Source organism: Panthera pardus, unplaced genomic scaffold (assembly GCF_024362965.1).
Source record: "Panthera pardus isolate Hobbes unplaced genomic scaffold, ASM2436296v1 HiC_scaffold_24, whole genome shotgun sequence".
Classification (NCBI taxonomy): Eukaryota; Metazoa; Chordata; class Mammalia; order Carnivora; family Felidae; genus Panthera; species Panthera pardus.
Genome location: NW_026526810.1, coordinates 103,098,533 through 103,121,588, shown reverse-complemented (window position 1 = coordinate 103,121,588; position 23,056 = coordinate 103,098,533). Strand labels below are relative to the sequence as shown.

Here is a 23,056-nt window from a genome sequence, read left to right as displayed (position 1 = left end):
GGGACATTCCTGTGGGCTGTTGGCTTCATTCCCAAGGGCAGGCTGTGACACCAGGCCTTACTGTGCTCATGGCTCCCAGAGCAGCCGGCATCCATTTTCCCCTTCTCCAACTGGGCGCTCTCTGCATGCTGCTTGACTGAAGAGGTGCCAGGAGTGTTGTTTCCAAGCATCTGTAGCAATTGTTCATTTTCCTTTTTTATTGTGTCACTGAGAGAGAATGGCAAGGAAGCTGGTAGCAGTTGAGTCTCTAGGAGCATTTTGCCTCCAAACCCTTTAGCCTTCAAACTCTGGAAACCAGATCAACAGGGGATCTCATTTTATAGTCTAGCGAGAAGGAAGTGGATCAAATACAAACACATGTGTTTCTGTACATATAGACATACATGCATGTTGGCAAATTATGATAAATTCCATGAGGATTTGTTGAGAATTAGGAGTTTCTAATATAACCTACAGCCTATAACTGATCCAAGGAGGAGTAGGGCTTGTTGGAGTGAGCACATGGGGAGAAGGGTGGGTGGAGATGGGAGGGGCAGGCAGGAGCCACATCACAGGGACTTACAGGCCATTGGTATCTTCAGGGTCCTGGCAGGAAGCAGTAGGAAACTCAAAAGGGGTGGCTGAAGAGTTTTTTAAGGAGATTATTTGCAAAGGGGTGGCAGGGTTGAAGGGTCAAAGGGTGGGAGCTGTAGCAGGGAGAGCTGTAGGCTCTCAAGACAGGATCTGTGGCCTTCAGTAGAGGACCAGAAGGATGGAGCCACTCCCACACCCATCAAAGTGCTCTGACAGGGAAGTGGCATGCTTACATTTGGGTTTTTAAAAGTCACTCTGACTTCAGTGGGGGCAACAGGTTGTGGGGAGACTATGCAAAAGTCTGGGAGAGAGAAGACGGCAGTGTGAGCCAGCTTGGTGGCCATTGACAGAGAGAAGTGGTCCATCCTCACATTATCATTCTTCTGGCCTCTCCTGTAGCTATCGTGGGCTTTCCCAAGTTAGGTGACCTTGGCCAAGTCGCTTTTCTGCTCCTCACCTGTAAAACAAGAGGCTCAAACCAGATGATGCACACAAGGCCTTTCCACCTCTGGCAGCCTGGGAAGAAGCCTCCTGTTATGGTAGCGCTGACCACATACTTCCACCCTGAACCACGGAGCTTTGGTTCCTGGCTTAGGGAAAGGGAATCAATGATTTTTAGCAAATCAGTAGATTCTCCAGAAATTCTCTCTCCTCAATAAAGTGTAGGTTAAAACTGAGTCCTGGACCATGTCAACTTCTGTGGCCTTGTGTTCTAAGTGAATGTAATCTCTCCCTGCGACCACCACCTGCATGCATGACAATACCTGGTGCTTTCTATCCAGATGATCTAACTGACCCTTAACCACTCTGAAGTAAGCAGGGGATAGGTATCACCATGCCACTTATACAGATGAGGGGAGAGGTAGAGCAGAAAGTGCCAGGACAGAATCCCAGGGATTTGAAATCATCCTGCTGCTGGGGTGCCTGGGTGGCTCAGTCGGTTAAGCGTTCACCTCGGGTCATGATCTTACAGTTCGTGAGTTCAAGCCTTACGTTGAACTCTATACTGTTAGCATGGAACCTGCTTCAGATCCTCTGTCTCCCTCTCTGCCTCTCCCTGCTCACACTCTTTCTCTCTCTTAAAAATAAATAAACTTAGAAATAATAATAAAATCATAAAATCATCCCAGTGCCATTGGGGCTACAGCACTTGGGCTTTCTTGAAAGTCCTTCAGACCTGCATTGCCTCCTCCTCTGCATCCCACCCAAGACCTCTCTTCTCATTTTCCTTCCACCACCAGCCTCTTAAGCCTCTTTGATCAAAATCCTGAATTCCTTTTTACTTCTGTCTTACAGCCTCTGAATATTCTCACCTGCTGTGGGCCAGCAGACCCTTGTTCTGTGGTTGTCCAGATCAGCTCTGGTCATTTCACTTCCATGGTTCACATGTCAGCTGGGGCCATGTCACCTCAAGCAGAGACTTCTGCAGCTGCCTCCAAGCTGGTGCCTTGACCTCTCCTCATTGAATCCCATTTACACAGGGAAGTTAGAAGCATTGTCCTCTAGCAGATTTTAGTGAGGTGTTGCTTTACTTAAGAACCTCTAGGCTTTTCTTTACCTGAAGTGTAGAGTTCAGATTCCCTAGACTGTCCTTCAACTTCTTTACTCTGGGGAAGTTCATTGCTTTTCACCCTCACCCCCCAAACTTGCACACCTGTGTGCACACACATACAGATTTGCCAGTTTCCATCTTGAGGGCTTTGAGCAAGACCCCCCCCCCTTTCTTCTCTGTCATTCTAAAACCATGATCATCTTCAAACCTCAGATCAAAACTAGCCTTCTTCAAAAACATTTTTTTAAATTTAAACTGGCCTCTGATAACTTGTTTTCTTTTCCTACTATATATAAAGACCCTATTTTATTTAAAAAACAATAAGGTGAGGGGCACCTGGATGGCTCAGTCAGTTAAGCATCCTACTTCTGCTCAGGTCAGGCTCTCATGGTCCGTGAGTTTGAGCCCCACATCAGGCTCTGTGCTAACAGCTCAGAGCCTTGAGCCTGCTTCACATTCTGTGTCTCCCTCTCTCTCTGCCCCTCCTCTGCTCATGCTGTCTCTCTCTCTCTAAAAAATAAATAAACATTAAAAAATATATCTTCAAATATTTTTGTTACACAAAATATATTTAGTATAGAGAAGATTAGAAAAATAGAGAAAAAAGAGAAAACTGGGGACATTGTTAATGACCCATATAGATATTTTACAAGCCTATAAATATGACTGCGTGTATATATGTATAATATTAAAATGCTATCTATAATACTGTAATCTTAGAATTTTTGTCACTGAGCACTATATTGTGAATATCATTTCATGCAAACATATAGATTATCATCTTCATGGCTGTATAGTCTTCCTTTGTATTAACGTACCCCAGTCTAGTTAACCAGCATCTTAGTGTTCAACTCTGCCCACTTTTAAAGTCAGTCTTATGCACTTTGTGCTTGCCTTTGCAGACATGTAGTAAGCATCCTAAAGTTCTCGCTTAGAACCAACGCTAGCTAAGTTTTAAATCTTGTATGTAGGGGAATCCTGCTCTAGCTGTTCACAATGCTAGTGTGATGAAAGCTGGTTGGTTGAAAGAAAAAATTCCTCTCCAAGCTAAACTGTAGGGTAGAATTTGTGCCACCAGCATCATTTATGATGTGTCTCTCAGGGTCTGCCCCTGTGCTAGGCTTCATGGGATTAGCATCTGTATCTTCAATGTTGTCACAAGTTCATGGGAGTTAAAGCATCACTCATTCAGGTTCCTTAAGCTCTTGGCTTCCTGACATGAGAAGTGGAGAAATCCCAAGCTGTAAACCTACAAAGGATTAAATGATTGTTTTCAGACCCAGGCCAGTGATCCATGGGCCTCCTATGGTGCCTTTTCTCCCTTTTGTCTTTCTGACCACCAGCTTTACCTATACCTTAGGGCTACATGCTGGTAAAAATGCAGGCTTCTGGAAAAAAAAAAAAAACACAACACATTTTTAAACATTTCATCAGTCATTTATTCCTCAGGATTTATGAGCTTCATATCTGATTTTTCTTCATGATATTTGCTGTTTCTTATTATCAAAGTAATACATGTTCATTGCAGAAATTTTGGAAACTACAGATAAGCAAAAAGAAAAGGCACCCACAGTCTTACCACTCAGCTATAACAATATCTAGCTTAAGATTTTGTTTTTAAATGGATATAGCTCTACAAGACTGGGGTCATATTATACGTGTTATTTTAAAATCTGTATTTTTCCTTAATATGTATTATAATATCCTTTCCTACCATTGAAAGGTCTTCTACAACCTTATTAGTATCTTCACAAATGTACCAAAATTATCATATAATCCCCTGTTTTGAATATTTAGGTTGCTGTTCTCTATTCTTTTTTATTTTTATTTTTTAAGATTTCTTTTATTTTTGAGAAATCTCTACACCCAATGTGGGGCTCAAACTCACAACCTCGAGATCCAGAGTCACATGCTCTACCGACCAAGCCAGCCAGGCACCCTGCTATTCTCTAGTCTTGACAGCAGATTTTTAACAGACAAAAGAGGGAGGGATATGAAGCACGCAAGGAATTTTATAGGAAACTAGGGCAGAAATAGATAAATGGGCCTAGAATTGGGTAATTGAGGTTCCAAGATAAACTATTTCAACTAAACCATGTGGCTTAAGAACAGCCAATGTGTAATAGGCTTTTATTTTTAAAACACTGGGGAATTTGATAACAAACTTCCCGGGTGCCCATGATGTCAGGAAGTGAAACAGGTACCAGAGTAGGTGGGGCCAGTGGCAGGCGTGCTGTCGCCAAGGGAGGAGGGAAGCAGAAGGAAGAGCCAAGAAGAAGCCTAGAGAAGGTAGAACACAAGAAAGAAAGGGAAAGAACCTTGACCCCAGGGGAGAGGTCTGTGCTTTAAAACACCTGTGGGGGATATTCAGAGGGCAAGACCTGGGAGAGTAGCTACATGGTGGTCAAGGGGGCAGAGGGAAACCTGCCCACAGGACCCATGGACCTCCCTCCTGGGCTCTGTTCTCAAGGGATGTAGGAAGTGTTCCTCAACTCATAAACCTTCTCCCTCTCTCCCTTCCATCTTTCTTGTGGCTCAGGTGGTTAACCATGCTTGTGATTTTTGTCTCGTGAAAAGTCCCTGAAGCAGGACACACAGTGAACTGGGCCATCTTGGAGGAGGAGGAAAAAAAAGTTTAATATTTTCTTATGAAAAAGAAAAATAGATTTCTATATTGAATAAATAACATATACATCCAGGGGATAAAACTCAAAAGATGTATAAAAGGGCAAAAAATGTTTTATTCCCACCTTGGTCCTTCAGATACCTAGTTCTTTTCCCATAATTAGTGTTCTCAATTTCCCATGCATCTTTCCAGGCGTATTTTATGCATATATTAGCAAACGGTCTATTCTTCTTCCCAGCCTTTATTTCTTTTTTTTACTACACATTGCTGTATGTGTTTTCCTCCACCCAAGATATGTTGAAGATTGTTTTGTATTAATACATAAACAGCCTCATTTTTTTTTTTACAACAATTAAGTTTTCTATTGTATGGACATACAATTTTAATTTAACCAGTCTCCTATTGGTGAACATTTTCATTGTTTCCAGTCTTTCACTATTTTTAAAAATGCAATGAATAACCTTATATATAGATTAATTCCCAAATATATGTTTGTCGGGAGGATATATTCCTAGAAGTGGATTTACTGGGTTCAAAAGTGTGTGCATATATAATTCTGATCAGTCTTGCCAAATTGCCTCATAACTTCTCTAGCAACATATGAATGTTTTTTCCCCACACCCTTAACCAAACACCGGATCTTATCAGACTTTTTGATCTGTGCCCACCCGATAAATGAAGCAGTGTCTTGATGGACTTTCGTTGTACTTTTTGACTTTTAGTATGAAAAATTTCAAACATACAAAAAAATAGAGATGAAAGTATAACGAATCCTCACCTAGACTTAACAACTGTTATTTTTTTTTTTTTTTACCATATTTGCTTGTCTATTTGAGGGGTTGACATATTTTTAAAGTGAATTGAAGATTGCCATGACATTTTACCCCAATACTTTAGTAGGCACCTCTGAAAAACAAGAACATTTCCCACCTAACTATAATACTACTATTACCCCTAGCTTTACCTCTAGCTTACAGCTATGTGCTGGCAAAAATGCAGACTTAATAAAATTAACATCAACTCTAATACAATCTAATAACCCACTTAATATTCAAATTTTCCCAGTTGTCTCAAAAATGTCTTTTATAATTAATCTGTCCAAACTAATTAAGGGCCATTTATTAAATTTCATGTGTATGTTTATACTTTGAATTTGTACTTCTGTGAATAGCTTGGACAATTTTCTACACATTAAAGACCACTTTACAGTTTTTCTGTTAACTTTTTGTTCACATACATGTGTCCACTTTGCTATTAGATTGTTGGTCTTTTTCCTCATTAATTTGTATATGTTCTTTATATCCTAAAGGAATTGGCTCTTTGAAAGATGTGAGTTACAAATATCCTTTGTCATTTGTGTGACTTTGCTTGTGGTATTCTAACCCACACAAATTTTTTTTTTAATTTTAATTCATAGGAGCAGAAATTTTGACTGAAGGTTTTTTTTAATGTAGTTGAACTTTCAATCTTTTATTTGCTACCTTTTGAATTTTGTGTCCTATTTAGGAGGACTTTTTCTACACCAGCATCATTAGAAAACAAAAACAAAAGCATTCAACCATGATTGGTTTTGGTATTTTTATGATTTAATTTTTACGTTTTCAGTTTTTATCTGAATGAAATTATCCTGGAATTGAGGTATAAATATAAGTTAATTTTTCCTGGATGGCATCTAATTTTTTCCACACCGCTTACCCAATAATCTTTTTTTTCCCCTTTCTATTTGAAATAACTACCTTTATCAGTTATCAAGTGCCTCTCTGTGCTTGGGACTACTTCTGTTCCATCGATATGTCTTTTCATATGCTAGTAGCACACAGTCTTATCATTGTACCTTTATACTGTGCTTTATTATCTGATACAAAAAATGCCTGGGAAGGTCTGTTACTCTTCTTTTTGGGATTTTCCTAGCTATTTGTTTTTCCAGTGCATTTTCTCATAGCTTCTCTAGTTTCCCCCCAAATTTAAGGTATATAATTTAAATATATTTAAAATAATATTCAATATGTAAATGAATTTAGAGTAAACTGACATCGTTATCATATTGAGTTTTCCTAGTCAAGACTTGGATGTGCCTTGCCACCTGTTCAAATCTTTTGTGCACCTCAGGAGACTTTTTTTTTTAATTTTTTTAAACGTTTATTTATTTTTGAGACAGAGAGAGACAGAGCATGAACGGGGGAGGGTCAGAGAGAGGGAGACACAGAATCCGAAACAGGCTCCAGGATCTGAGCTGTCAGCACAGAGCCTGACGCGGGGCTCAAACTCATGGACTGCGAGATCATGACCCGAGCCGAAGTCGGTCGCTTAACCGACTGGGCCACGCAGGCGCCCCCCTCAGGAGACTTTTAAAAAGGTGTTCTTGGAGCACCTGGGTGGCTCAGTCGGTTAAGTGTCTGACTTCGGCTCAGGTCACGATCTCACAGTTGGTGAGTTCAAGACCCGCATCAGGCTCTGTGCTGACAGCAAGAAGCCTGCTTTAGATCCTCTGTCTCCCTCTCTCTCTGCCCCTCCTCTGCTTGTTCGTGTTCTCTTGCTTGCTCGCTCGCAAAAATAAATAAGCATTTTTTAAAATGGGGCACATATTGTGAATCCCTTTAAAAATATATAAAGGTGTTTCTTTATGTAAATTTTCACATTTCATTTTAAGTTGAAACACTTTTTTTATTATTATTATCATTGAGGGCCTTACAAACTAGTAATTCAGGAAATGAACCTCCTATACCTTCAGTGGCTTCTTTTGCTTTTAGGATTAAATCTAAACTTCTTGGCCTTTCTTTCAAGGCTTTCCATATTCGGTTTTAAAACCTATTTTCCACACATTTTCTTCTTTTTTTTTAATGTTTATTTTTGAGAGAGAGAGAGAGAGCAGATGAGCATGAGCAGGAGAGAGGCAGGAGGGTGGGGAGCGGGGAGACAGAGGATCTGAAAGCGGGCTCTGTGCTGACAGCAGAGAGCCCAACACAGGGCTTGAACTCAGGAACCGTGAGCTCATGACCTGAGCCAAAGTCGGACACTTAACCAACTGAACCACCCAGGCACCCCTCACACATTTTCTTCTCACCTGTAGCTAGTCAGCAGCCCCTGAACAAACTCCATCCTTCCATGTCTCTCTGGGAATATCTCTCTTCCTCTTCTCTTCCTGGCTCCCCTCCTCCTCTACCTGTCCGAAGAGGTTTTCTTTATGAGAAACCCCCTTGCCTACTCCAGTTAGAAATGACTTCTCTCCCCTTTGGCCCATGACCATTTACTGTATGTGCCATTTATCTGGTAACTAATCCAGTGTCACCTTGTGACAGCTTTTGTATGTTCATTTTAAAATGAACTGTCCTTAGGTGCCTGGGTGGCTCAGTCAGTTAAGCGTCCAACTTGGCTCAGGTCATGATCTCACAGTTCGTGAGTTCAAGCTCCATATCGGGCTTTGTGCTGACAGCTTGGAGCCTGGAGCCTGCTTCGGATTCTGTGTCTCCCTCTCTGTTCCTCCCCCACTGGCACTCTGTCTCTCTGTCTCTTTCTCTCTCTCTTATAAATAAAGATTAAAAAACTTTTTTAACTAAAAAAATAGTAGTAGTAGTGACGATAAGAGTGATGGTAACATTTAGGCTAGCTTTCTGTGTGCCAGGTACTATAAACTCACTTATTAGTGGACAAATATTTGAGTCTGAGTTTTGTGGGTCTGTTTGACCTCAAACCAAACTTTGGAAAGGGAATGTAAATGAAAGATCACCCAGTCACAGTATCCAGACACTTGTTCTAGCCAGCTGGTCAGAGAAGGTGAGTTTTCTAGGAGAAGCCCTGACATGTAGGAAGGACTGAAGATGGTCCCATCCTGGGAGGGAAAGGGAGAGGAAGAACAGACAGGAATGGAGGGCCCTACCCTTGAGGGCAGCAAAGGCACAAGGGTTTTCTGAGGCTCTGGTGGCTTTGAGTCAGACCATGCTGGTAGACTTGTTCCCTTTCCTGCACTGGAAGGGTTAGGGGTCTGGAAATGAGGTCTGGCCCCTAGCCAGCCCTTGCTGAGGACTCCTTTCCACAGAGGGTCCATGCAAGATGGCCCAGGCCCCCTGGGGACAGCAGGCCCAATACATGGCCACTGCCCCAGCCTGTCCACACCACTGGGGTTCCTAGCCCAGCTGGCCCTGGGCCACCCGCCTCTCCTGTACTTGGAAGGCTTCTGATGGGCACCTGGGGCATGCTGGGAGTAAATTTGCTGAGCATGCCGACGTGGAGCAGCCAGAGCAAAACAGCTAATGGAAATTAATCCCCACTCCTGGGCTTTCTCTCCTTATGATCATCATTAGCCTCTCAGAATCCTTCCCATGTCTCAACACTGCAGAGTGTTTCAGGGTGCTGGTGATTCTGGGCAATTTCACCCCAGTCTTCAAGGAAAAAGCAGCCAAGAAGCTGCCTGCCTGAGCTCTAAACCTGTGGCTCCAACATTTTGGGGTCTACGAGGCTTCATTTGTGTGTTGAAAACTGGGGAGACCTAAGGGTAATTTAGGATATATCTGTTCCAATATATGTGCCAGCCCAGCAGCCGAGAATTAAATCCCATGTCCCCAGCTAAAAGCACTTCCTCACCCTTCGCCAACCACAAATAAATGGGTCTCGTTACCCATGTGATGAAATTTTGGGATCCTTAAAAACAGGAAAAGGAGAAATGAAGAAAGGACTTAAGTTTTTTGACACACTTCTCTCTAAGGGGGCTAAAAATTTTAGCCCTTGCTCAAAGCTCCGTCAGTTAGAAGAGCTAGCCCCTTAAAGAACAGCTCTGGTTTAGGGGCACCTGGGTGGCTTAGTTGGTTAAGCATCTGACTTCGGCTCAGGTCATGATCTCATGGGTTCGTGGGTCCAAGCCCTGTATCGGGCTCTGCTGATAGTTCAGAGCCTGGAGCCTGCTTCGGATTATATGTCTCTGCCTCTCTCTGCCCCTCCCTTGCTCGTGCTCTCTCTCTGTCTCTCAAAAGTGAAGAAACATTAAAAAGTTAAAAACAAAACAGTTCTGGTTTCTAGGGAAGGCATCACGGGGTCATGGCGGGTTCTATTGAGCCCAAACATGCCCCAGAATAAATGCAATTGCTTCTTGTCCAATATATCTTTGAAACTTTAGTTACATTTTACTGAACAATCCTTGAAATCAGGAAAGTGGTTTAACTTGCCAGCAAAAGAGTAAGGAGGGTTTTTTTCACCTGAAACTTTGCCCAGTGGCCTGGTATGAATGGATGCCATTTTAATTTTTTATTTATCTGAGACTCATAGAATCAGTAGTAGTATTTTTCTTCTTCATGGAAGTCTTATTTAGATGGCTGCCATTGAATTCTTCATATAGGACTCCAGAGCCCATCTTATTTATAACAGAGTATGTCTGCTTCAAGGAAGGGGCTGTCTTTCCTGTCCTTGATTCCCCATCTCCCCCAGAGCCTGGCACCTAGTGGTTGTGCAGTAAACATTGGCTGGATGAATGAATAAGTGAATAATGTGTCTGAGTTCCTCACACTAAAATAGCAGTGCAATAGGAAGGAATTTGATGCTGTGAGCCTCCGGAACCGCCAAAATTATACCCTTGAGGCCGTGCTGGCGGGGCTTCTCTTTTTGTTGTTGTTAAATCAGGTATTTAATAATTTAAAAGGCCAACCTTTCCACGGTTTGGGCTCAGCAGAACGGACATTAAGCCTGCCCCCAGGGGCTGACATCTCTCCTGGCTAGGCTGCTCTGAGTTGCCTTGGCTGTGCCCAACCCCCACCCACCCTCCCCAGGCTTCCTCTGCAACTGTCAGACCAGCCAGCTCCTGCACCGAAACGCCCGAAGCCTGTGGTCACAAACTGTTCACTAGGGACAACAACAAGGGTACACCCTCCTTCCCTCTTCTCCCCCTTTCTCTTTTCTTCCACTCTTCTGTCTTCCGCTCCTCCCCCATTCTTTGTGCTATCCCAGCTTCTCTCTCTCCAGCATCTTGTTCAAGGCTCCCAGCCATAACTGTGCAGGTTACCAGAATCTGGTTTACAGAGGTGCCAAGAGGTACCTCTCCTGAACTGGTGCAGCGAGAAGCCTAGTTAGGGCTGATGCTGATTTCGAGTAGGGATGTCTGTCAGCTTCTCAGGTCTGAAGAGGGAGAACCTCTGCCTGGTATGCTGGGGGTGAGAAAGGCAGCATAATGCAATGGACGGCCCCCAACCCAAACCTCCTGTATGCCTAAACTTGTGCGGATCATACATTCCAACTTGCCTTGTTCACCATTCTTCTCTGCCTACCAGGATCTTCTTCAGGGCAGGCAGTTGGTTTTGCTTTTATGTATTATCAGGCCTAGCATGAGCCTCCACCAACGGGAGCTGAGTAAATGTGCACTCAATACAGTACAGCTCTGGAATATCTACCGTGTAGCGGGCGCTAGGCCTTCGGGTTGTAGAAGTTAACCAGATAGACAGACAGACTTTGCTTGCAGGAGAGACAGGCTTTCACCAACTATGAATGTGAAGCAAGACCTAAATGAGAAATGTATATGCAGGGGGTGGGGCACACAAGGGGAGGCCTAACCCCGGCAAGGGGTTGGCAAAAGCTTTCTGGACAAATAGGAGTTAGGTGGAGGGGGTGGGGTGGAGTGGAAGGGCCAGAGAGACCATTCTAGGCAGGGAATGTTTGTTGGATGGGTAGACGGGTGAACCTGGCATTGAAATCTGAGTTTACTGGTACAAAGGGACAGAGCATTCTGCCAGGCACAGGAAAACAGGTGGCTGAATTAGGCATGCCTAGCCACTGGGCATAGAATGTGGTAGTAGAAGTAATCTCTTCATTGCCCCAGTCCATGGACCCATGTTGCCCAAAGGCTACACTCTGACCGCCAATGTTCCTAGGAAAGGGATGAAATAGGTACCTCAGCCTCCTCTACCAGGGATCAGGGGACCCTGGGATTAAGAAATCCCCTCAGCCCTTTGTCACATTGCACACTGACACTGTCACCCCGGGCACCTCACCCAAGGCTCTTCTCCCCACTCAGATGAGCGGGAAGTGGTTCAGAAGAAGACCTTCACAAAATGGGTGAACTCAAACCTGGCTCGTGTGCCCTGTCGCATCACTGACCTCTACAAGGATCTGCGGGATGGACGGATGCTCATCAAGCTCCTGGAGGTGCTCTCTGGAGAGATGCTGGTAAAGCCCCTTTCTGTGTCGTGGCCTCTTTCCCTGCACCATGTGGTTGTGCCGTGTCCCCTCTTCAGGAAAGACATAGTCTGTGGGTATCTCCAATTCTCATGGCCTTCCAAGGTTTCTCCTTATTCTTTTGGGAGGTTTCATTGCTTACTGATGTGAGATGTCCATGTGGCTTCCTGAGTTCTCTGACCTGTACTCAGAATTCATTGCCTAATGGCCACTCCTACCTCTTCATGCTTCTCCCAGAAGCCATGCAGAGCTCTTGACTTTGTCCACCTGGGGCCTGGGCATCTGTCGCTGGCCTGCAGTGGACCTACCATCTGTTGCCTCATGCAGGCTAAGATGGGTTATTACCCAGTTGGAGAAATTTGCATCCTTCTTGGAACCCAGAGGAAAGCATGGAAGATATTTTCCTGTGTGTTCTGTCACTCTTACAAGTGGAAATTTATTACATGTCCTCTCAGTTGTAACCCACCTGGCAGTAATGTTGTCTCTGAGGGAAAACCAGATGAAGGTTCGTGTTTTGTTCAGTGACTTCCATTATGACCTTGGGCCTATTAGTCAGGATCTTCTTTGCCTTGTTTCCCCCATGGATAAAAGGATACCTGTGCCTGATGAAGCACTAAGATCCTTGGGGTTTGAATGAAAAGGTACCACATTCTTCTGTTGCCTTTTCAACTCCAGGCTGCTGCCTTTTACACTGTATTGAAAGCCAACTAGAAAGAGTTACCACTGGGAACCCTTCACATGATGTGGCTACTCCTCAGGGGTGGTCCCCTTAAGTTTTGGCTGGGGCCATTCAGGGATGGAGGAGGAGGCTGGATGCTGGCATAGACCCTGTTATATCAGTCACCAAACAGAAAGCCACTCTTATCACCAACCAACAGTAAATAGTTCTTAGAAATGTGCCTGGCACATAGTAAGTGCTCAATTAACTATCTGTTGTGTTACTGCTCTTGAATGTCATTTATTACATACTCAGAAGGCTTTGTTCAGACCCTGGAACTGTACTGACACAGCCCAATTGCAGAGCTCTGGATGCTCATGGAAGGGGGAGCCTCTGAACTTTGCTGAAAGGATGGGGTTGAAAAGTGGCAAGCAGTGAGCGTGAGGGTTGGAGTTTGGCCAGGAGGGTGGAGGGTGGATGCTTATGGCAGGAACTGGTCTAGGCTGCAACCATCTCTGGGGGTGACCGTGAGGTCCCTCCATGCCCATGGGGCCAATGCTGTCCTTCAGCCAAAGCCCACGAAGGGGAAGATGCGCATCCACTGCCTGGAGAACGTGGACAAAGCCCTGCAGTTCCTCAAGGAGCAGCGTGTGCACCTGGAAAACATGGGCTCCCATGACATTGTGGATGGCAACCACCGCCTGGTCCTGGGCCTCATCTGGACCATCATCCTTCGCTTCCAGGTGGGTTCCAAGGGGGCAGAGGGAGTGGAGGGAGCCTTAAGGGGCCAGATAGGGCTTAGGAATCTTATAAAATGGTGAATGAAGTACGAGTATGCACATTCTGGGAGGCTAGAAACCTGTCTTGTGGGACAATGTTTATAGGAAGAAGGGACCGTCCTCTACATTGCCTGGTCACTGAAGCTCAAGGTGAGCTGTTCAGTCAACAGTGTAGTCTTTTGAGGGAGAATATGGAAACTAGTAGCTGGGCAGAGATCTGACCACAAGATCTGCTTTTGTCCCCTTCCCCCGACATGTGTAACTTTTTGGTTTTTCTTAAATAGTTTGATTCACAAGTTGCAAAAACAATACAGAAGATCTATTTTATGTTTTTCAATCAGAAACTTTTCTCTTCCCACCCTGAAATTCAAGGTTCATTATCTGTAAGGAAGTTGAGAAAGCGCAAGGGAAGGAAAGCAGGGCCTTCCACATGGGACAGAAAGAATCTAGTCCTGAGGCAGGGAAGGCAGGGAGGAAGAAGACAGCACACAATTCCCAGACTGAAGAGCTCATCCAAGGGGTCTTGGATATCCCACTTCACTCTCTGTCGGTGCTTATAGTTAAGCAGTAATAATGGCAGAATTGGAGAGAATGAAAGGTGAGAGGAGCTACTAATCAGACATACAGTCCCTTTCAATATTCATGTTGTTCCTTGTAGGGCACTGTTACTCAGAGGAGGATTTGGGGTATCTTGTTTATTCTCAGTACCCCATTAGTCATCAGGTTAGAGCTGTCTCCTCCAACATGAGGAAGCCATCCCCGTCCTGTGCTGCTGACTAAGGCAGAGAAACGGGCCACTGGGATGCAGGGCCTTAAGCTGTGGTGTTGCTGCAGGGCTGGCAATGCAGATGGGTGGCTAAGAAGGAAGAAAGAGGGAGGGAGAGAAGGAAGGCACAGAGCCAGATGCAAATCTAATTCCTCCCTCTCTTGTTCCTGCACCCCTAGATTCAGGACATTGTTGTCCAAACAATGGAAGGTCGTGAGACACGCTCGGCCAAGGATGCATTGCTATTATGGTGTCAGATGAAGACAGCAGGGTATGCCCTGGGAATCAGTTCATTACTACATTCCCCACCATGCCCTTACTTCCCCCAAGTACTGCCATACCCAGGGAACACCCGTATCATCACCCAGAACTGTAACAGCATTGGGGTAACTGACTCAAAATTTATCCTGACCTGATTCTTAGAGGCCTGAAATTCAGCATTCCTTTCCAGAGTTGCCTGGGCCGGACTCTGTCTGGGGTCTGTTGGGTGTGTGAGTCTCTTGGGCCCCCCTTATGGAGGAGCCTCTTCTTGTGACTTAACTGCTGTCTGTTGTTGAAGGGGCTCAAGAAGGGATCGATACATTTCTCTCTTGTGTATTAGTTTTGTAGGTGTGGACACTTTTTGAGACCCCCAAAGATTCAATTTCTTAGGTCTTACTGTTTCTTTTGGATGCAGCTACCCCCAAGTCAATGTAACCAACTTCACCTCCAGCTGGAAGGATGGCCTGGCCTTTAACGCCCTGATACACAAACACCGGTAAGGGGGAGGAGAGGGCTTTGGAAATAATGCAGAACACCTGGGCTGTTTGGATACATTTTACTCAACGTGTAGGTTCCTGTTCAAGCTTCCCAGGAATGTTCTCTCCACTGGGCCTTCTCTCACCCTCAGCATCCCTGCCTCCCTGAAATTCAGTCATGCCCACTGCCCCCTCCCCTTGTACTAGTGTTCACAGCTGGCCCCCTCCTGCTCCTGTCTCCTTTGACTTCTGCCCAGCATCCTTGCTTTGTGCTGGGGCAGCCCTCTTGGTGGGGGATGCCATGGCCACTCCCCTTTGAACAGCCTGGCCTTGTCCCCAGGCCTGACCTGATCGACTTTGATAAGCTGAAGGACTCCAATGCACGACACAACCTTGAGCATGCGTTTGATGTGGCTGAGCGTCAGCTGGGCATCATCCCGCTCCTCGACCCTGAAGGTGAGCTACACCTGCTCCAGTCCTCCGCTGCAGTGATGGGCAGTGATGGGCAGTGATGGGCAGTGATGGGAGCCAGTGCTCAGGCTGGAGGGAGCCCCAAACTGGCAGAGCACCTGGAGGAGTCTAGGCCTGGTGCTGGGCCAGACGTGGACACAGTGAGGGGACAGTGGCTGGGCCAGGGCTCTGCTCCAGGCCTGCTCTTCAGATCCAAGGTGGTTCCCCACATTTGCCTGGCCCAACTGGGGGCCCACTTGTAGTCTTTGGATCCTTCTTTTTACTTCTTTCATCATTTGTGGTCCTAATATGGATTTGATCCTCTCGCTAAAATTGCAAACACTTATTCTTTCATTCTCACCCCTCTGTTTGTCACTTGGGTCCTGTAGTTGAATTTTATGCTATAGGAACAGGGAGATAAGCCCTCTGAGCCTGACATTTCCAGCTTCCATTTGGGTTCTGCGAGCACACCCTTTCCTCTTGCAGATGTCTTCACAGAAAACCCTGATGAAAAATCCATTATTACCTACGTGGTGGCATTTTATCACTATTTCTCCAAGATGAAGGTGCTGGCAGTGGAGGGCAAGCGTGTCGGCAAGGTACAAAGCCGTTTCATAACCAGAGTGTCCCCCGTTTCCCTGTTTGTCACACCGAGATGCTTCTTTTCTACTCTAAGAGCTTTGTGTATAGGCCCTGGCTGCAGTGGGGGGGGGGGGGGGTTATAGATCACTCCCCACCAACTTCCTCTGAAGCCAAACATTGCCAAGTTAATGGCTCCCAAGCTGAATTCCAAAGCAATTTGATGGTCTGTCCTGAAAGATGTCCTAGCCTGCAGCTCTGAGCCCATCTTCCACCGGCACACCCAAATCTCATGAACATTTCCACAGGAACACGATGGGCTTTTATTTATTAGTTTATTGTGGTTCTGGGCCTCTTAGCTCCTGTGGTATATCAGGATCCCATCACACTGTATGGACCCTCATGCCAGATTCCTTTCCCCTGCTGGTCCACAGCTCCCCAAGGGCAGAGAACATTTCTCATTCTTCTTGTGTGTCTGGCATTTAGCGAAGACAGTGCCTCTAGAAACCCTGGATTCCTAATAATGCATTTTAAAATAAACGAGACCTTGGTCTTTCTAGTAGCTGCTGTCCTGGCACAGCAAGCTTTACTAGTGTTTTACAGGGTCAGGGGTAGGGTGGAGCTGCCCCTGAGCCCTAGCACAGCTAGCTTCCTAGTAATGTTTCCAGTCTACTTTCAGTCCATTCCTCCTGCCTTAGCAGTGCTGTTGGGCTCAGGGAACAAACCCAACATGGAACATTCCAGTTTTGGAGAGGAGGACCACCTTCATTGTGGTCCCCATTGGTGGCCTCATTGATGTCATTGCTCTTCTGATAAGGATAAGTAATAAAGTGGTTCCCTAGGTAATTGACCATGCCATTGAGACTGAGAAGATGATTGAAAAGTACAGTGGGCTGGCCTCTGACCTGCTCACCTGGATTGAGCAGACCATCACTGTCCTGAACAGCCGCAAGTTTGCCAACTCCCTGACAGGCGTCCAGCAACAACTCCAGGCCTTCAGCACCTACCGCACCGTGGAGAAGCCACCCAAGTAAGGGCCTTGGCACTTGGAGGGTGGACATTAGTGCTAAGAAACTGCCAAGGTAGAGCCAGTCTCTGAGCCTTGAGAAGTGTATCCAGGAGGTATATCCTAGAAACTAGAGAGCTTCACATCTGTCATCTACTTCATCCCCACCCTGCCTCCCTGCTCCCAAGCCATCAGCCTGTAGGAAATGGGCACTGATGAGTAACCCTTAACTCATAGCCAAAGAAAGTACTTTCCCAGATCCCTGAAGGGGAGCAGGAGTGAAATCTCAGACTTCTGAGTCTCTTCAAAGAACCTGTGCTGGAATGTTCCTCTCCTCTGTGCACTGAGCCATGCTTTTGCTATCTGATAATGACCTCTGTATTCTCAGCCCCAGAGCTTTCTGTGTGGGGTCCTGTTGGTCGTCAGGTACATCCTGTTTCTCTCTCATCTGTCACTGCTCATCAACACAGCATTTAGCCTGCCTCTTGAGACCCCTGCTTCACCCCAGTGTATGCAGGGCCTGTGCACATGTGTGCATACATAGGCACAAACAGAACCATATGTGCACATACAGACACACCCATAAAAACATGCATGCAGGTACGCACAGACACGGGGGCATTCCATCTCACCTGCTGTTAGCTGGTCCAGCTCTTCTGAAACAGATTTCTAGCTCACTGGTGGTGCCCTCTGCCTCGTTCCTCCCCCTCACCTCCCACACTCTTCATTCATGACTCTCAAACAGAGATGAGACATGGAGTCTAGAATGTACTGTAAACAAGCATCTGGTTTCTGGCCTGACACTAACCCACTTTTAAAGTCCTAAATCCAGTACAGATAACATCCCCTGTGCATCTACCAGGCAGTACACCACAGGGGTGCTGTCTCTTGGCTGAGCAGATGGTGCTCTGGGCTATAGCCCTCTTAAAGTGACTGAGTGGTCAGCTCTGTCAGGCTTGCCTCAGGGTAGGGACCTTGTTTATAGCCAGTCTTCGACTGCTACTGCTACGTGGAGGATGCAGAAGTAGGTAGATACTTGTGTACATGCGGAAATGTAAAAGTACCCAGTTACCTTGAGCTCAGACCTTCGGTTCCAGACATTCGCCCCGCTGTCAGTTTTCATCTCCTATACCTATTACCATCCTGGAGCCCAGTCTTTCCTCCCCACTCAGATGCATCTGGCCTTTAGGACTTGTCCAGAGGGCTGGTTCATTAGTACTCAAGTGAAAGTTGCTCTCAGTACAATATGTTCTTACATGGATAATGAGGCTTCTAAGGTTTATTTGGCTTACTCAGTAAAAAGCTGACTAAAGAGCTAGTCAGAAGCCTTCATCATTTGCAGAACAGGGAAGAGTTTTTTTGTGTCAATTGGTAAAGCTTGGTATCTGCAGGAATTATTGGAATACTCCAGTTAGCCATTCCCCTGTAGAAGCAAATGATAAGCAAACACTGTGGTGGCTGTTGTGTTTTTTCTGGTTTGTGTTATAAAGACTCAACCCCGAGCAGATCAGTTAGTGAGTATGATAGATTTCTTAACAGGTAAGTAAACCTACACATCCTCTTTACTTTTTGTTTTTAAGGAAAACATGCTTTGCTATCCCAGCTCCAAGATGCCAGTGTTCCATTTTGACTTCAGCAAAAAATATGGGGACCTTGACACTAATTTCCCTCCCTCTGTTTTCTCAACAGGTTTCAGGAGAAGGGTAATCTGGAAGTCCTACTGTTTACCATCCAGTCCCGGATGAGAGCCAACAATCAGAAAGTGTATACACCTCACGATGGGAAACTAGTGTCTGACATCAACCGGGTATGGCGGTGTTTTCGTTACACGTTGCCAGTGGGTTGACTGAGTGTCTGATAAGGGCACAGGGAATGGTTACTGGACAGGATTAAACCAAGCCACTTTCTGTAGTGTTGTTAACTGCACGTGTTGGCTGTTTAGGAATGCTCTCTGAACCTCGTTCTGAGAGGTCCGACTCCACTCACTGTCCATTAATTCAGCCCCCTGTTCAGATGCCCAGAGTCCATTCTTGGAGCCAGTTTTATAGCTTAGTTTCTCTGACTATGGGATGAATATGAACTAATTAGAAGGGAAATGCTTTCTGATACTTCAGAGGTTTGGAGGCTTAGCATCACTTGGACATCCTAACAGAATGAAAGTAGCCATTTAGTCAGTGAGAATTTACTGAGCACCCACAGAGGCGAGTAACATTATATTAGGCCAAGAGTCTAAGGCAGGTTTAGTGGAGGAAGGAACTGCGAGGTCAGGACCAGTGCTCCCCAAGTCTTTGGTAGCCAAAAGATGGACTGAACTTTCGTCTAGGCTCTGCCTAGATTCCTGAAATCACTCCGTGTTGGGTGAAAGAGACAGAACCCTCAAACCTACGTGTTCCCCTATGCCCCAAGAGTTCTCCTGTGTTTCTCACACAGGCCTGGGAAAGCCTGGAGGAAGCTGAGTATCGGCGGGAGCTGGCCCTGAGGGAGGAGCTCATTCGGCAGGAGAAGCTGGAGCAGTTGGCCCGGCGCTTTGACAGAAAGGCCGCCATGAGAGAGACGTGGCTCAATGAAAACCAGCGCCTCGTGGCTCAGGTAGTGGGGGACACACTGGGGATGGCAGGAGGCAGAAGCTTTCCAGAGCCCCAGCAGTGAGCTGGGCTGGAGCCCCAGCTGGCCTATCAGTGGCAGCAGGATAAGCCTCTCCACAGGCCTTGCGGCCCTGCTCCCCATGACTGGGTAAATCGGCATTCACGTTTGAGGAAGAACTCTCCATGGACTCTGACCTCTAGGATCACGTCATATTTCACTAGCCAAAAATTGACCCCAGGGCTGATTCTCCACAAGAGCATCTGTTCCTTTCCATTTAGAGCTTGGACTCAAATGTCCAGGAAGGGGAAAGCCAGCATTCTGAGAGAATTGGAGAGTGTGCGTGCACCCTAGATAGCATGGGGGTGAGCCATCTGTTTACAGCTGCATGGCTTCCAAGTGAGAAGCAGCTCCTTCCTGCCCAGAATCGGGCAGGTCCATTGAAGGCAGGGCAGTGAGTGCCAGCAGGCTGCAAAAGGGCTCGGTCAGTCACTTAGACACGGCATACCCACGTGTATGGCACAGTGAATAAAATTATGAGCTTCTTTTAAAGGCTCTTGTAAGACATTTAGTCTTTGGAACTTGGCTTTGATAAGATAGGCTGAGAAAAACAGCAGAATGCACCCCCTCGGACGGGCTTTCCCATCCAACAGTTGTTCTGAAGGGACCCGCCATTTCTCTGTGCTTGGGGACTGGCCAAGGGGAGCCTGACTGAGCCACCTGCTTTCCTCCACACGGGACAGGACAACTTTGGGTATGACCTGGCAGCCGTGGAGGCCGCCAAGAAGAAGCATGAAGCCATCGAGACCGACACAGCTGCTTACGAGGAGCGGGTGAGGGCCCTGGAGGACCTGGCCCAGGAGCTAGAGAAGGAGAATTACCATGACCAGAAGCGCATCACTGCCCGCAAGGACAACATCCTGCGCCTGTGGAACTATCTGCAGGAGCTGCTGAGGGCCCGGCGCCAGCGACTGGAGACAACCCTGGCCCTGCAGAAGCTCTTCCAGGACATGCTACACAGCATTGACTGGATGGATGAGATCAAGGTGGGCCCCGGAGGCTGCCCATCCCCCACCACCTCCCACCCCTCCCCACCAGCCCTACCTCAGCACTGGCCCTGCAGTTAGCTGTGCTTCCTTAGATGCCTCCCAGCCGAACATATCCCTGGCCCAAAATGGAGAAACTGAGGCAGTATGGTGTCTGGCTGCATCCACCTATCAACTGCTTGGCTCCCTCTGCTCCAGACAAGTCACCAACCCAGGTCCACTGTATTTCGGGTGATCAAAACATCTTGGGTTTACGGTAGCACAGGTGCCAACCTACAGGACCTAGAAGTGATAGACATGAATCAGGAGCTTGGAGAATCCGGCCCCAAGTAATCCCAGTTTGAGTCTGGTTAGAATCCAGACTTCCCAGCATAGGAGCAACCAAGAAGTCTGACTCTCCTCTCCCTCCACTGCAGTGGGTCTCGCTGAGGATGCACATCAGACCAACCATGGAGCTTTCTAAAAATACACATGCCCAGGCCCCAAACCTTGAGACAGATGCAGGAGATCGAGTGTGGGGCTTGAGCTTCTGAAAAACGTTCCATGCATGATTCTGAAAGGCATTTCCACTAGGAAGTCCTCTATAGCTTCCATGCTGAGCAGCAAGCATCTTCCAGCTGCATCTGACTCCCAGGCCCCCATACCATGGATGCTTCCTTTGGAGGGGTCTCTTCTCCTAGCAGGTATGTGACTTCACCTCTCCTTTTCCCCTCTACCCGGTCTGTCCTCTTTGCCAGGCTCACCTCTTGTCTGCTGAGTTTGGGAAGCATTTGTTGGAGGTCGAGGACTTGCTACAGAAGCACAAGTTGATGGAAGCTGACATCGCCATCCAAGGGGACAAAGTGAAGGCCATCACTGCGGCCACCCTGCAGTTCACTGAGGGGAAAGGTGAGGCCACGGATGTCTCCCTGTTGAGATCTCTGAAGCCAGAGCCCTATGCTCTGGCCCAGCGTTCTAGCACCTCAACTTGGATAAATCCTCCAGCTTTAGAATTCTGCATCTTTCATCAACTAAGGTGCAAAAGAGAAGCTTGAAGGAGAGCAAAATTCTCCAGACAGCAGGCAACTGCTTCAGTAATCTAGAATCAGAAGGTGTTCCTAAACACCAATAAGGCATCATCTGCCTTCCATTCACTCTGCTAGTTCAAGATACAGCAGAGACCATTTAGAATTATAGCTTTGGGTCTTTAAGATCCTGATGCCTCCTTGAAGAATCATCTTGAAATCTGTGCATGAGCCTTTTAAAAAAGAATTTCGTGTTACGCATTTCTACCAAGAGCTGACCCACCTTATTCCTGAATTGTTAATGGGAACTAATTATAAAGAACTTGGCCTGTCCTCTGAGCAACTGGGAACTCTGTGTCCAATTCCAAAGCCCCAGTGAGATGGCAGGTTCTAGACTGTGTGGTTCTAGCCTGGCAACTGATCCAAGGCTTGCCCACAAACAAAACCCTTACCTCTTTTGCCTTCCCTTCTTTCATTCCTCCCAGGATACCAGCCTTGCGACCCCCAGGTTATCCAGGACCGTATCAGCCACCTGGAGCAGTGCTTTGAGGAGCTGAGCAACATGGCAGCTGGACGGAAGGCCCAGTTGGAGCAGTCCAAACGGCTCTGGAAGTTCTTCTGGGAGATGGATGAGGCCGAGAGCTGGATCAAGGAGAAGGAGCAGATCTACTCTTCCCTGGACTATGGCAAAGACCTGACGAGTGTGCTCATCCTTCAGCGCAAGCACAAGGCCTTTGAGGATGAGCTCCGAGGGCTGGACACCCACCTGGAGCAGATCTTCCAGGAGGCAGAGGGCATGGTCGCACGTAAGCAATTTGGGCACCCACAGATTGAGGCCCGAATCAAGGAGGTGTCTGCACAGTGGGACCAGCTGAAGGAGCTGGCTGCATTTCGCAAGAAGAACCTCCAGGATGCTGAGAACTTCTTCCAGTTCCAGGGTGATGCTGACGACCTAAAGGCCTGGCTGCAAGATGCACACCGGCTGCTCTCAGGTGAAGACGTGGGACAGGATGAGGGGGCCACACGGGCCCTGGGGAAGAAGCATAAGGACTTCCTGGAGGAGCTGGAGGAGAGCCGCGGGGTGATGGAACATCTGGAACAGCAGGCCCAGGACTTCCCCCAAGAGTTTCGGGATTCCCCAGATGTGACCAACCGGCTGCAGGCCCTTCGGGAGCTCTACCAGCAGGTGGTGGCCCAGGCAGACCTGCGTCGGCAGAGGCTGCAGGATGCCCTGGACCTGTATACGGTGTTTGGGGAGACAGATGCCTGTGAGCTGTGGATGGGTGAGAAGGAAAAGTGGCTGGCCCAGATGGAAATCCCAGACACACTGGAGGACCTGGAGGTCGCACAGCACAGGTCAGAGCCTGGCTTTCTCTCCCTCAGCTCCCCGCACTATGGCCCTGCACTGTAGGAACAACCTCTAGATCAGGAGAGCTCTCTCTGAGAGGGGACGGGATACCCTTAATTGCTCAGGCCATGCACCAGAGTCATGGGTTTTAATCAGGCTCTGTGGCTTTGTGTACTTTGCCCCCTGGGGCCTTC

General features: G+C 46.9%; 1 protein-coding gene across 1 annotated transcript in view; it reads left to right on the top strand.

Moving 5' to 3' along the window:
* The window catches only part of SPTB (spectrin beta, erythrocytic), a 127,577-nt gene that overhangs the window by 65,279 nt on the left and 39,242 nt on the right, over positions 1-23,056 (top strand). The window contains 12 exon segments of the mRNA XM_019451557.2: positions 11,746-11,897; positions 13,134-13,307; positions 14,289-14,380; positions 14,786-14,866; positions 15,187-15,302; positions 15,783-15,895; positions 16,718-16,905; positions 18,571-18,688; positions 19,312-19,470; positions 20,208-20,510; positions 21,248-21,398; positions 22,000-22,870. Coding sequence (XP_019307102.2) covers positions 11,746-11,897; positions 13,134-13,307; positions 14,289-14,380; positions 14,786-14,866; positions 15,187-15,302; positions 15,783-15,895; positions 16,718-16,905; positions 18,571-18,688; positions 19,312-19,470; positions 20,208-20,510; positions 21,248-21,398; positions 22,000-22,870 — 2,518 coding nt within the window.